The sequence below is a fragment of the Macaca fascicularis genome, chromosome 12 (genome assembly GCF_037993035.2).
Source record: "Macaca fascicularis isolate 582-1 chromosome 12, T2T-MFA8v1.1".
Classification (NCBI taxonomy): domain Eukaryota; kingdom Metazoa; phylum Chordata; class Mammalia; order Primates; family Cercopithecidae; genus Macaca; species Macaca fascicularis.
The window spans coordinates 91,503,159-91,518,064 of NC_088386.1; the positions used below are offsets into that span (position 1 = coordinate 91,503,159).

At 35.6% G+C, this 14,906-nt stretch overlaps 1 protein-coding gene across 1 annotated transcript in view; it reads right to left on the reverse strand.

Moving 5' to 3' along the window:
* The window catches only part of DNAH7 (dynein axonemal heavy chain 7), a 340,485-nt gene that overhangs the window by 132,666 nt on the left and 192,913 nt on the right, over nucleotides 1-14,906 (reverse strand). Inside the window, exons 32-38 of the mRNA XM_005573795.5 lie at nucleotides 13,065-13,247; nucleotides 12,528-12,704; nucleotides 10,430-10,561; nucleotides 8,862-9,086; nucleotides 6,091-6,288; nucleotides 1,632-1,787; nucleotides 763-931 (exon numbers count right to left, since the gene is read on the reverse strand). Of these exons, the coding sequence (XP_005573852.2) occupies nucleotides 763-931; nucleotides 1,632-1,787; nucleotides 6,091-6,288; nucleotides 8,862-9,086; nucleotides 10,430-10,561; nucleotides 12,528-12,704; nucleotides 13,065-13,247 (1,240 nt within the window). The remainder of the gene's footprint in view (nucleotides 1-762; nucleotides 932-1,631; nucleotides 1,788-6,090; nucleotides 6,289-8,861; nucleotides 9,087-10,429; nucleotides 10,562-12,527; nucleotides 12,705-13,064; nucleotides 13,248-14,906) is intronic.

The following is a 14,906-nucleotide window of genomic DNA, read 5'->3' on the forward strand; positions in this document are numbered from 1 at the left end:
TTACTGACTCAGAGCAAACTGCATTACAGGTTAGATAAAGGTCAGGGTTAGGGAGCAAATACCAGAGAGATTCCCTGAAGTGGTATATCAACACAAGCAACATTTTGAAAAATAGAATACTGGCTTGAGGTCAGGAAGAAAACAGTTAAAGATGTCTGGTTAGTAAATCAAGCCATTTTAGACATCTCAGCATTAAAAAGCAAATTTCCTCTACATAGAGATTCCTTTGCATATAAATTTATCTTGTAAAATTTAAAGGATCTTTTGGCCATTCCCTACTTAAATTCTTCTCAGCAGCCTGTTTAAATACAGAGACTGACTTGAATGGGACTTGATTGGGGTAGAAGGAAGATGATTTCTGAAGCAGGGACCATTCCATACAGTTGAAGCATTAAGGAATGACACAGAGGAAGATGAGCTGCCCCAGGAGGATGTGAGTTCTCAGAAAGCAGAAACAGGAAATTGGAAGCAAACTTCCAGAAGGTGGGAGAAAAAAGGATTTGGAAGAGTTCCAGAAGGTGGGAGAAAGAAGTTCCAGAAGGTGGGAGAAAAAAAGATTTGGAAGAGTTGGTAGGTGCATAGCCTATCCAAGGTCACCCACTTTGAGTTGGTCATGTGATACACTCTGTTAGGTCACAGTAGATACACATAGAAAACATATACACAAAACATTGGGACTCAAAAGAGGTTTCTTCCAGTTTTTTCTTTAGCTATCGCTAGAGTGATTTTTTCATCTTAATAATCCAAACTCAAAAAATGTACCTGGAGGTCCCATAGCACACATGATCTGAATGTCCACTAGTTTAATCATGGAACAATCTTTTAGGTCATACCAGTTCCAGTGATCTAACCACTGTCTAAGTAACTCAATGGGAGGCTGAGCCCCATATACCTCCCGAGCAGGCATATTGACATCATCTACAAAGACAACCTGAGAATAAGAAGAGAAGAGGTATAGAAAATATTAACATCTCAACATAGCGTCCTATTGTGTAAACAATATTGAGGCAAATACTTAGCTATCTACTTGCAGAGTACATATGGGGAAGTGATGGTTTCTTTTCTAAACAAGGATAATATCCTTAGCTTCCATGCTTTTAGCATTCATATTCCTCAAGAAATAAGGAGACATTCTCATTACTAATCTTCATAGGTTAATAGCTTAGGACTTATTAGTCCTCTGATACAATTTGTTTCTCAATACACTGCATATTTTTTCCTTGTACTACACTTCAATTCATGAAAATAGATGAGAAAAGTGTGATTAGGGTGAGAAGGATGTTCTTTGCAGAGGAACACAGGTAAATCTATTGTGAGGTGGGTTGCTGAAGGTCTACAAAAGCAAGCAGCAAAGACTGCTGAATAAAAATGTCAGTGAAAAAATTAGGAAGGTAGATAATTTCTCAGATAAATATTCTACCTTCAACTCAAAGGGCAACTCCTTGTTTTAAACATCAAGCTGTCTACTGCACATACAAATATAACTACATTTTTAGGAGAACCTTTTAATCCAAATTTGTGACATAAAAAAACTATACAAAAAGATGTCTATCCCCAGGATATTTGGTTTCCTTGTTCCAACTGCAGCAATGTATATGAATAGGCCCGGGTGCTGTACAAAGAGTCATTACCATTCTCTTGCCCAAAGGAGGACCAAAAACTCCCTTTCTTCTCTTGTCCAATTTTGACATGATAATATTCTGAGTTTGAGCTGCTGTAGTTTGTGCCGAGAAGTTAATTAGCAGAGGTTTGTAGACTTCCTTATTTAGTTGATTTAAAAGAAAATTCTATATAACAAAATAATAAAATGAGCCATAGTTGGAATTATGTTTTGACATTTCAGAATAAACACTAAGCATCATTACTGATAGACTCAAATTTAACCTTAAGTGCCATATCACTGTACAAATAGATGGAATCAGTAGGAATAACAGTTACCATGCCAATGGAGTGTCTCCATCTGTCCACCCCTTGCATGTGCCTTCTCTGGTTTTCACAGCTACCAGAGAGTACACATTCCTCCTTAACGTGGAGTCACAGAGACTCAGAGGTTAGGAAACCTGCCTAAGTTCTCCGTAATGGGCAAGAATTCAGACTGCCATTTGTCTCTCTCCAGATGAATATTCTTTTTCATATATCCTATTATCTTTCCACTTACATACAAACCTCTTTCTGTAAGTTAGAAAGCTTAAAAATATAACTATTTTCAAAATGGAATTCACTGGGAAGCAGGTGGAATTACAATGGTTCTTAAGCAAGATGTATGCCAGGGACGGGACATACCAGAATTCCCTGAGGAGCTCTTCAAAATAAAATTGCCTCTCCTCACTCTTTCTTTCCCTTCTCTCCCTTAAGAGTTCTGTATAGGGCACAATCCCTTGCCAATTAAAGGCCAATTTATTAGAAAAAAATACTAAGTAAATCACATATTTTCTTAATGAACAGTAATAGCTATCACATGCACGTATGAGTATAGGAAGGGAAACAGTGAAGTTTTTTGCCGTTCTAAACTTTACTTGCATTAAATGCTTGCAGCATTCAGCTTTATAATTAAGATACTAAATTATTAACCCAAAATATCAAATGGTAAAATATCTCAAGCAAGTCCTCTTTTCATGATGTGATTATATACTAAACATTACCATAATTAAGCTAATGGAAATTTTGAAAGCATACTTTGGAATATTAATCTATTCATCAAGGCAACACATATTTTAAAAAGGACTTATGATGTTCTCATTAATGACTACATTTAGCACACATGCCAGGAGTACCAGGAGGCAGAACAAATAGAGAAAATAAGGAAGACGCAGGGTAACAAGCTGGTCAGAGATTCTGGAGGAAGGCTAACTTTTAATCCTCCCATCCCAGCCCAGCAGGAGCTACCTTTTTAAATTTAAAATTGTTTTCCTTTTCACAGAATGAGCACATTCTAAAATGGAAGCTCTTTAAAATCTTTGAAGACTTTGTGTTCTTACCTGTGATTGCCAGTTAGAATAGCAAAAACTGGGAATGGGGAAGTTTAGAATAAAAGTAGGAATATATTTTTGTGACTCTTATAATTAAAATTTCTTTTATGATTGTATAATTATAATGTAAGTGATAGATTATTTCAAGAGGAATAATAGTTTGAAAACAAGTTATTCTATTTATGTAAACAACTCCCTATTCTGAGCAACAACTACAATGAAGGAATGACATGTCTGAGTAAAGCAAATTTATACAAGTTTTTAAAAATTATTGCTTAAGACTCTAAAAAATTATTTCACTTTGCTTGCCTACATGATGTACAATGTAAATACTATATTATAATATATTTTTATTAGCTAACAATGGTAGTCATATGGTAGGTAATCAATACATTTTTGTTGGATTGATGGATGAACTAAATGAAACAAGCGTGAAAATAAAGGGTGGGTGTGGTGGCTCCAGCCTGTAATCCCAGCACTTTGGGAGGCCAGGTCAGGAGGACTGCTTGAGCCCAGGAGTTGGAGATCAGCCTCAGCCACATAGCAAGATCCCACTTCTACAAAAAAAATTATATGGGTGTGGTGGTGCATGCCTGTAGTCCCAGCTACTTGGGAGGCTGAAATGGGGGTATCACTTGAGCCCAGGAGGTCAAGGCTGCAGTGAGCTGTGATTGTGCCACTGCATTACAGCCTAGGGGATAGAGCAAGACCCTGTCTCTCAAAAATAAATAAAATAATGAAAATAAGAATGCAACACATACATAAGCCATGGCACGAACAGTTTGGCAGTGAGCATGGAGGCCATCTAAAAACAGAACTAAATCTAACCATCATAAGCATAAATAGTTTTAAAACCAAAATCCAAACGTAATTAGTATTTAAAAAAACTTCCAAAAGAGTTGCTGCATAATATTAATTTGGCAAAAACAAACTGAGGTTTTAAAACATCTCTGTCTTACCAGAAGATGGTGAAAGGTATTGGTGACAAATAGCAATATTTCACTATTCCTCATTAACTGGGTAGGGGAAGGAGGTCAATGGATACTGTCATTCATAGTATTGATAATTTAAAACTGAATTTAGAAAAAAATTACAGGCTTTAGAAAAAATCCTTAGTTTTTTTTTTTGTTGTAAAGTGTTGTTTTAACTTACGTTTTTAGGTAATCTTTAATTAGATACTACTTTTTTTCATCATTTATTTAAAATATAAGTAGACATGCAATAATTTGAAGAGAAAATCACTTCAAATTGTAAATTTTATGTTTAATTCTTTCAACCAGATGAAATATATGTATAAAATTTTATGAAGCAGTTTATATAAATAAATTCTTAATGAAATTACTATAGGGAAATTAAAATTATGTAGCATTGTTTTAAAATATTTTCTTTCACAGAAGAATAAATTTCAGAGACTTTAGCTGTATATTTGTATTATTTACAATACAACTAACAATTAATTGGGGCAATGAAATCCCCCTGAAGGGCATGGCAGACAATAACCTTTATGAGGAACAACTTAATATTCATCAAAAAATCAACAATTCCATGTCCAGGAATCTTAGGACATTTTCCTAAACAAATAAGCAAAAATAAGAACAAAGACTTAGCTATAAAAACATTAATTACAATCTTCTTTCTTTCTTTTTTTAAATTTTTTTTGAGACAGACTCTCACACTGTCGCCCAGGCTGGAGTGCGGTGGCACGATCTTGGCTGACTGCAAGCTCCACCTGGCAGGTTCAAGCGATTCTCCTGCCTCAGCCTCCCAAGTAGCTGGGACTACAGGCGCCCGCCACCACGCCCAGCTACTTTTTTTGTTTGTTTTTGTATTTTTAGGAGAGATAGGGTTTCACCATGTTAGCCAGGATGGTCTCGCTCTCCTAACGTGATCCCCCTGCCTCGGCCTCCCAAAGTGCTGGGATTACAGGCGTGAGCCACCGTGCCCGGCCTGCAATCTTATTTCTAAAGCAAAATGTTAGGAAAATTGGGGATTTGAATCAATTATTATAAAATTATAGAATCAAATACTACAATACCCTTAAAATCATCTTGTAGAAGAATAATGAAATTGAAAAAGATTTACAATATTAGTTTTAAAAGCAGATTACAAAATTAAGTTCCTAAGTTTGTGAAAAGTAATGTTTTTATGCCTAGGCACTTTATTGCCTGGGCTGAAATTGATGAAGCTATAAATGACAAAAGGCTTGTATTTTCCTCTAACCACTGCCTTCAATCATGTTAAGTCTCCATTCCCTGACCCGTGGTGATATCTTAGATAAATCTCTCAGCTTTCTGTACACTTCTAGTTTTTTTAGTTTTTTTTTTTTAATCCAGGCCAAAAACACTCCTTGATTTAAATTCTCAGTGAAAATGTATCTCTCCCTCCTCTTGGATACTCCCATACATGCAAGCATTTAGTTTATGAGAGATGTCATTCCAATCTTTTATGAAAGAGATTATTCAATAAACACTAGGATGGCTATGTAACTATATTGCCAAATACATTTCAGAAAGATTGTAAGATGTAATGTTAAAGTCAATAAAGAACTAGAAACAGGTACTGTGGGAGAATGTGAATTAACTGGAACCTACTATCAAAGAGCGGCCCTCAAAAGTATCTTCATTCTCCTTCACAGGCTGCATAAAGCTCCTGAGACTGTGGTATTTTCTATTACAGCATCTAGCATTATCTTAACTAACAGACAACAATTCCAGACATCATTAAGGAAAATCAGTCTTGTTACTACATAATAATCCTTCAGATATAAAATAACTTAGAAGATATCAAGCGTAACTAAAACACACTTTTCAAGAGGTATGAAATTCTCATGTGGAGCAAACAACTCTTATTAAAATACCAAAATAAATGGGACAACAATTTAATGGTGTAAAATGGCATCATATCATTAATCAACTTTCAAAAATAAATAGGCAATTATCACTTCTTGGTCTTTTGGCTAAAATAAAGTATAAAATAACTAGGCAATTTTTCAAAAATTCTCTGCAGTTCAAACATCAAAGTACTTGAGTATTTAAAAAAAATTATTTGTCTACTATTTCTAAAATTAACATTTTTAGGAAGATTATGCACAGTTTAATATGTAGATTTCTGCGGTACTTACAATAATGTAAACACTTTTCCCAGTTCCTGTTGGTCCTACAAATATTGAAGGTTTTTGATGGGTGGTCAGCAATTCCATTAATGCAGAGTATCGAATTGTGTCCAGAGTTGGCACAATGATTTCATTAAACATTACATCTTTAGGAATTGGAGGAGCGTCTTTCAACTTCTTTATCCATGGTTCCCATTTTCCTATTCCCTGTTTATAATAAACAACCAAGTAATGAATATTATAAAATACTTTAAAAAGCTCTATACTCCTGTGCCATTGTAGAAAAGACTAAGACCAACAAACTCCAATACGTATACATTTGTTTTATCTTTTAAGACACAATACTCAGTTTGAAGGTTAAATTGTATGTATAAATTAAGGAGAAACTAGCTTTTACATGAATACAAATGAAATAGCAATGCTGTGGTTTTTTGATGTTCTGAAACCACTGCTTATGCCAACCCAATGATCAATTATTGCGGCCAAATGTCAGATTATTTAATGGCATTGAGAAAATTAAACTAACCAATGAGCTAAAGAGTAAAGAGTAAAGAACTTCATTCAATAAATGTTAACCAGTATAGAATTTTTTCTCCCTAGAAGATATGCTGCATATTGCTTGCCTTTCATAACAGTATTTATAACATTAGTTTATCATTGTAGGCAAAATTTCTTTTTAAAAAATGTACAGTAAAAAAATACATAAAATTTACCCTTAACTATTTTTAAGTGAACAGTTCAGTAGTGTTAACTATGTTCACATTGCTGTGTAACAGATCTCTAGAACAGCAAGATTTCTTTATATGAGATTATTATTATGAGTTATCATTATGCCATATCTTTGCATCCAATTAGCTTGAAAACTAAAATTTTAATTTGCTATGACCGTGTTTATAACCAAAACATTCAAGAATATCATGTTAACTCTGTCTTCTTAGAAAAACGCCGCCACCCTTCCTGCAGAATAAAATCTAAATTCTTCGTCATTCAAAGTACATCAGAATTCGGACCCATCCTTCCTTCACAACCAGGCCTCACTGAGGCACCTGCTGGTCCCCCGCCCCCGCCACTTCCTTGGGCCTGAGCTTTGATGCATGGCACTCCTTGGGCCAGAATGACACATGACTGTCATCTGAAGAGGTTATGAACTCACTGAGGGCAGCACTGTGCTTTATTCATTCTTGTATCTTCAGGTAGAAGGCTGTGTGTACAGCACAGAATTTTTTTGGGGGGAGTGTTAAATTCACATCAGTCTGAAAACTGTATTATAAAGAAATATTTCTAGAACAAATGAAGAAAATAATGCCTTTCCCAAATTCTTGTTAATCTTTTCAAACATGTGTCTTTTGATACCATATAGGAAAGGAACCATTAAGAATCAGAAAACCTGACCGGGCGCAGTGGCTCAGGCCTGTAATCCCAGCACTTTGGGAGGCCGAGGTAGGCGGATCACGAGGTCAGGAGATCAAGACCATCCTGGCTAACACGGTCAAACCCTGTCTCTACTGAAAATACAAAAAATTAGCTGGGCGTGGTGGCGGGCGCCTGTAGTCCCAGTTACTCAGGAGGCTGAGGCAGGAGAATGGCGTGAAACCGGGAGGTGGCGCTTGCAGTGAGCCGAGATCACGACACTGCACTCCAGCCTGGGTGACACAGTGAGACTCAGTCTCAAAAAAAAAAAAAAAAAAAAGAATCAGGTTGTGTGATCCTGGGACAATCACATTAAATCTTAAATCTCTGAGCCCCATTTCCTCAATGGCAAAACTTGCAAAATAATCTCATCCTTCCCACCTCACCAAGGTGTTGGAAAATGAAATGGAAATAATTGCAGAAAGCTTAATAAACTGTAAACTACCCTGAAAATGCAGGGTATTATCAGTAATTTGAAATTAAATAAAGTAAAAAATATGTGTTGGGCATAGTCTCGCCTTCTGGGGTGACGTAGCAATACATTGCAAGAACCATAAAAATTCAAAAAGCAATACAGTAATGCCTTTTCTAGAAATTTATCTTAAGGATATAATCAGATATGTACCCAATGACTTGTATCTAAGAATATTTACCAAAGTAGTACTTATAAAAGTGAGAATCTGAAAACAACAAAACCAGTCCAATGTCCAAGGGCAGGAAATTGACTTTAGAAAGCAAGTTTACTGAAGAAACATTAGTGAAATGGAAAGCTTTTCTCATTATTAAGAAAACAAGAAGGATATAAAGCTGCCCATTGGGAATGTGATACGATCCCAATTTTACTTAAATCTGTATATATTTAAATAATATATATTCCTAAACTTGGTCTTCAGTACAATACTTGTGGGAGTTGTTATACAAAAACAACCACCACCCAAGTTTTATTTTCAATCCGTTTGGGAAGCACTGAATTAAGATTACACCAGCTGGATTCCTACAGGACTTCTTAGTGCCTAATATACTAACATGCACCATGAACCTCTAACAGCCGTCCTTAAACAGTATGTGCCTGCTGTGATTCTATTTAATGAGTGCAACTGGTCCATTAGATATTATTATCTCATAGTATCATTGGAAAGAACTATGTTCAGAGAAATCAACTAGTCCATGGCTATCCAGAAAGAAAGTGACTTTACTAGGACTCAAACCTAGAGCTGTCTGAATTCAAGCCAGTGCATCTTCCTCTATTCTATGCTGTCTCTTAAGGTAAACTGTGATGACGAAGGTGGCCACAGAGCCATTATATGCTGTGTGTCAGAGAGGGGACTCTGCCAGGCTAGCAGCTACAAATCTTGCTTCAGAACTCTTACCTCAGTGACAAATTGATAATCATAAATTGTCCCTTTTTCAGGAAATGTGACCGTTAGTGCCTTTGAGGATGTTTGCTCAGTACCACTCTGTAATTTAAACGTATTTCGAGTTCGTTCTGAAATTGGACCTTCCATAAGTTCTCGAAGAATCTTATTAAATTTCAACCGATCATCATCTGTACAAGAAGCACCAATGGACCAGATCAATGAAAACAGAAAAATGCCCTGCATTGGAGAGATGAGAAGATTAAGAACAATTAAAAAATAATTTTAATCTGTCCTTGAAGCTTACATATCAGATCAGTCAGATTAGTATCTCTGAAAGGAAACACGTAAGCTCAGATATATTAGTAGGTCATCTTAGGATTTTGTAATCATAAGGGTTTTAAAAAATCAAATCGCACGTCTTATAAAATCGTAGAGAAGATAATACAAAATAAAGAATACATTCTGGCCATAGTGAAACTTCAGAATGATTAATCTAGTAAATCTCATATTTTCAACACATGACAGTAGCTTGATGTTAAAAGGAACATAGAAATAACTTACTATTAAGGTATTAAGGCACACTTTAATAAAGCAAATAACATACATATCCATTTTCTATTTAAATTTTGATATGGTGGGTTTACTTTAAGTAGAACAAATTTAAATTATTTTATTTGTAATATCTGAGCATTAAGTGTCTAAACTAGAATTGCAATTCTGCAAGCAAAAGATACTAGCTTTCTTCTTTCCAGACTCAAAAAGAGGAAACAGGGTACAAGACAAGACCCACCAATAAGGTAGGAAGCCTGTTTGCTTGTTTTAAAACAAGGTCTTTTATTAAATACAAAGCCAAGAGATTCTGGACTATGCTCATGAAAATTCTGGACTCTACTTCAACCCTATTCACCTACTCCTAGTTTACTCACAGACTTTCTCTCCAGAAACCATTCAACACTAAGTTAAAACTTAATTCATTTCAAAACATATAAGTTAAGCAAGTACCATAGTGACCATGGTAGAAGTGCTACCATGAGTAGTGTAGTAATATTTTCATTAAAAAATCCAAAGTCTACTGATATTTTTATTCCCATTTTAAAAATCGCTTTATTGATTACCTATATATTTTCTTGCTTGCCTTAATCCAAATATATATTTATATACTCACACATATGTATACAAATAATTTATATCTCATGAGAAAAGGAAGAAAAATCAAGGAAAAAAAAGCAATAAATTATTATAATTTGGAAAGGAAGTAAATCTCATTGCCAGAATGGTCACTGACATTTTGGGAATGGATCATTTCTAAGGCTGGTCAAACGACCTGAGATTTCAGTAGCAGATCTGAGGTGATCAGTGGGCTCCGCCCAAACCTCATGACGTACCATGACTGCCAGGCAAGAAGCTTCCCCACCAGCACTCAGAATCTGGGGCCTGGCTCTTTGCTCACTCTTCAGCTACCGCCCGTCGACTAGTCTCCAACTTCAGGGGCAAAATGAGTTTCATAAATTAGGAAGCTTTGGGGAAAGCAGTAGATACCTGTCTTTCTGTAGCAGAATACAGAAGGCAATGGACCTTACCTCAAGCAAAGAGTAAGTTTCTCGATCACTTCTCTCCTTTAGTTTGACTTCATCAGCAAAATCATCCATAAAACAGTCTATTAGATTCATTAAGGATCGGACCAAGTTTGCGTCGGAAGTAGGAGATAATTCCTGAAAAGTCAGTAAGAAAAAGTCTAAACAATTTAAATTAGGTACTAGCTAAACTATCCCCAGCTAATATTTATTAAGCTCATTTAATGTTAACCATAGCAATAATTTTAAATTCATACTATCTATGAGTAGGTACTCCTATTACAATTCACTTGGGAGAACTGGATGTTACATTTAGGTAGTGTGCACTCTTTAACTTTTCGTATCGATTCTCAAATTTTAAAAAATTGCTGTTACATATGTAGTTAATTTAAGATATGGATTCCAAGGTATATTAATTTTATAAACAAAAACACTAAAAAAATTTCATAGAAGGCAGTTAATTTGTATAGCTAAAATGCTTAATAAGTAAAATCAATTTTAGAGCATATTTATAAGCCACAGCAATCCTCATAGTAAACTCATTACTATGAAGTACAATTCCAAGGCTTGGAACCCTCAAAAACCTTGCTGGAGTGCTGAAATTGTCATGCACTTTACTTTTCTGCTTGTCACCATGATAGTTTATAAAATAAATGAAATAACGTGTAATGCTCCTAGAACCATGCAGCATATAGCAAGTTCTCATAGGCGTTTGTCTTCTCCCCATGCAGCTCTCTTCCAATTGCCAAAGTCACAGTGTTTGGTGATTAACAAGTAAAAATTAACTCTCTGAAACAGACTCCCTGAAGATTAGAAGCAGGTGACTTCATGTTCAGCTGCCACCCCATTAGAAACATCAGAAATGACAGCTGAGTTTCTAAGTGTGGGACTAAGTATTACTGATGCAACACTAAAATACAAATAGTTATCATTACAAATAAAACAGATAATTATTGCTACATAGTAAATAACAGGCATTCAAAATTTCTTCAAGAGATAACAGAAGTGCACAGTACATTTTAAAAAGCTTGCATTATAAGTTTCATGCTTTCCTATAGAAAGGATGTTTCGGTTATATAGAAAATGTGTTTATTATTTGTATTATCTAAATTCTCTGACAATGCCAGAATAAAAGTCATAAAGGCCCTGAAGCTTATTTTATTATGACCCCAGTTCATACATGTTTAATTGTTTTTGAAACATGATTACTTCATATCTACAACATATTTCAGTTACAGCCAAACTTCTTGAAAGCCGTATGGAAGACACATCACTTCCTTCAGATGTTCTTCCCTCTTTCCTCTCTCTTGTCTAAATCACTGATGTACCTGTGATTCTATCCCTTGCTCTCTTCTTTTTTTCTCTGCAATTTTTCTTTAGGTAATCTATATTAACGTGGTTTTAAACTCCATTTTCCAAATCTGTTCCTTGAGCTAAACTTCTGCTTCAAGACTTTTTGTTATATCTTCAACAGTAAGAGTACTATCAACCCTATTTCCCTACATTTGCTCCTGGGCCAAAGTCATTCTAAAAGACCTTTGGTCAGCATCTCCCAAAGCAGAAATTAAATATTCTTGCTCTGTAATTTCCAGCTGGAGAGAGTTCAACTCTCAGAGGCAGGAGACTCCCATTTCCTTGTCATTTTCCTCCCTTCTACCACCCCCCCCCCAATTCCCTTCCCCTCCCCAGTGTGTACTGAAAGAAAGAAAAATGAATTTGCCTACTTTAGGACTTCTTTCCAGTCCTTCTACCATGGACTGACTGGCTTATTTTAGGAACTTTGGATAATAAAGACTATTGTAACAATGGAAATTATTTAAAATGCAATAGCCCATCAGAAAAAAGAAAAAACATTTTGACATGGTTATGTGGGCCTTTGAGTTCTCTTTTTTCAGAGAGAGAGAAAAGAGTAGCATCAATATACCTCATTTAAAATATTTTTAGTGAATTGTATGAATTCTAATTTAAATTTTTAACTTAATCAGAAAAATGTTTTGATTTAATATCTCTTAACTGATAATAAAAACAGACATTAAAATTGATATGTAAGTCTAATTTGAGTTTTCCATTTATTTTTTAATCTTAAAATTCTCATTTCTCTTACCTTTGTATGCTTTCTAATAAATTCAATCGAAACAGGGACCATTCTGTCAAATAAGCTCATTATAAATTCCTTTTGAATAACACTGACTGACGCAGGTAACATATTCACCCAAGATAACATCAGTGGTCTCCAGCCTAACATGTGAGGCTCCATGTAAATCATGCCACACCTGGAAACCTGGAAAGCCATAAGTGGTTACCATCAAGGGAATGCTTATAAAATAAATATGATTTGGCACCTCTGTTTCTTACAATCTTCAGCAAAGTCTTGGAGGAAGGGAAAGCTTATAATTATATTATTTCATGATCTCGATTTTTGTGTCTAACTTTACCAAATAGTCCTAAACCAAGAGGAAAACATCCTGACCACTAAATTTGTCAAGGTAAGTCAACAGATGTATCTGTACTTTGAGAATCAAAGATTGCTCTTAAAAGAAATTCTGCTCATATTTTTTGTTTAAAGTCAAAGGTACTAAGCAAATACATGCATTCATAATACCTTATAATTTATAAAAAGATGTCAAAACGGAGAACTTACAGTTGCAGGGGAAGCAACTTCTAAATCCATTGGCTCAAAAATTAGATTCATTTGTGGTGACATTTGAATAATCTCCCCACTCATGAGACATAGCTTCTTGTTGTCATCCAACACAGTGTTCATATTCTCAATCCACACTGCATCTACTGGGCCATCAAAAATTAACCATTTCCTATCTGGAGTCTGTTTCATGCACATGTGAACAGAGGGCAAAAATATAATGATGATAGTATAAGGAAACAGTCCAATATTATTTCAAAATTTTAAAATACAAGTACTAGGATTAATTTCATCATGAAAATGTAAAGGCACTTTTTGAATAAAGATTACTACGTGTGTGTGTGTATGTATGTGCACGCACGCATGTATATAATACGTATCACTAAAGAAGCCTATACTATATATGCCATGGACAAGACAAAAATAAGTCATCTTTCCTTAAGATTCAATCTTTTTCAGTCTCTTCCTTCCTCCCTTGCTTTCTCTTTCTTTTCTTTTCTTTTTCTTTCTTTTTTCCTTTCCTTTCCCTGTCTTTATTTTTTTTTAATTTCTAATTTTTAAAAAAATTTTTCAGGGTCTCACTCTGTTGCCTAGGCTGGAGAGCAGAGTGGCATGATCATGGCTCATTGCAGTTTCTGCCTCCCAGGCTCAAGCAATCCTCCCACCTCAGCTCCCAAATACCAAGGACCACAAGTGCGCACCACCACACCCAGCTAAATTTTGTATTTCTTGTGGGGTTTCACTATGTTGCCCAGGCTGGTCTTGAACTCCTGAGCTCCAACTGCCTTGGTTCCCCAAAGTACTGGGATTACAGGCATGAGCCACTGTACCTGGCCCTTGATCAATGTTTCTGAACTCAAATATATTAACATGTTTTAGAAAGTAATATAAGTAAAAAATATATAAGTGTCAGGAAAAACAAAATTATTCAGATGATCTGACTCTATATAGTATAATGTTTATGCAAGTTAATTGCCCTTGTGTGCTAAACCAAATTTCTTATCCCCTTCACTGAATGAATTCACACACATACATACATGTGTACACACTCCCCTTGGGCTGAACTCTCCCCTGATGGTATAGAAAATTACAACCAATATAACATTCACAGTCCTACAATGATGTAATAAATAGGAAAATATTTACACATTGTCCAGAATATAGTAAATGCTCAACAGATATGAAAGAGTAGCCAGGTATTAGCTAGAGTGTACAAAGATGGATTCTCCTTTTCAGATCCTTATAATTCAAGCTTTTTTGTATACACCAATGATTCCTCTCTTTTCCTTCAGCAAATATGAGTTCAAGTTGAAGTAGTGAAGGATTTGAATCCTTAGCACATTCTCAGTCCCTGCAGCCAACTGTGTTAATCTATAAGACAATGGGTCTCTCTCAGGCTCAAGCCACCCCACACCCACATTCAGAGGCTAGTTCTAGCTGTGTTCAGGAAGGAAGCAAGGAAGAGCCACAGCTTGGTGATCATCTTGAGATCAACTTCCTCTTCTGCTGTGGGCTTCCCATGCCTGTTATGCATCACTTTGAGTAACACTACCGTGCAATGGCGAGACCTTGGGCTTCACAGTCCCAAGGACCTCACTTCTCATTTGACTCTACTGCTTATGAGCTGTGGACTTCAGGTGAAGTACTTAAACTCCCTGAGACTCAGTATTTGTGGGACATAGCTTCCTGAAAAATGTAATGTAAGCTGTAAGAATAAAATAGAGGTATGTCATGATTATTTCTGTGTAAATAATGTAACTGCGTATATTATCTAGTGACTTCATCTCTTACTCTTAGCCAGAGTGCCTCCACTGTGGCAAGAGAGGACCTAAGAAGCCACAT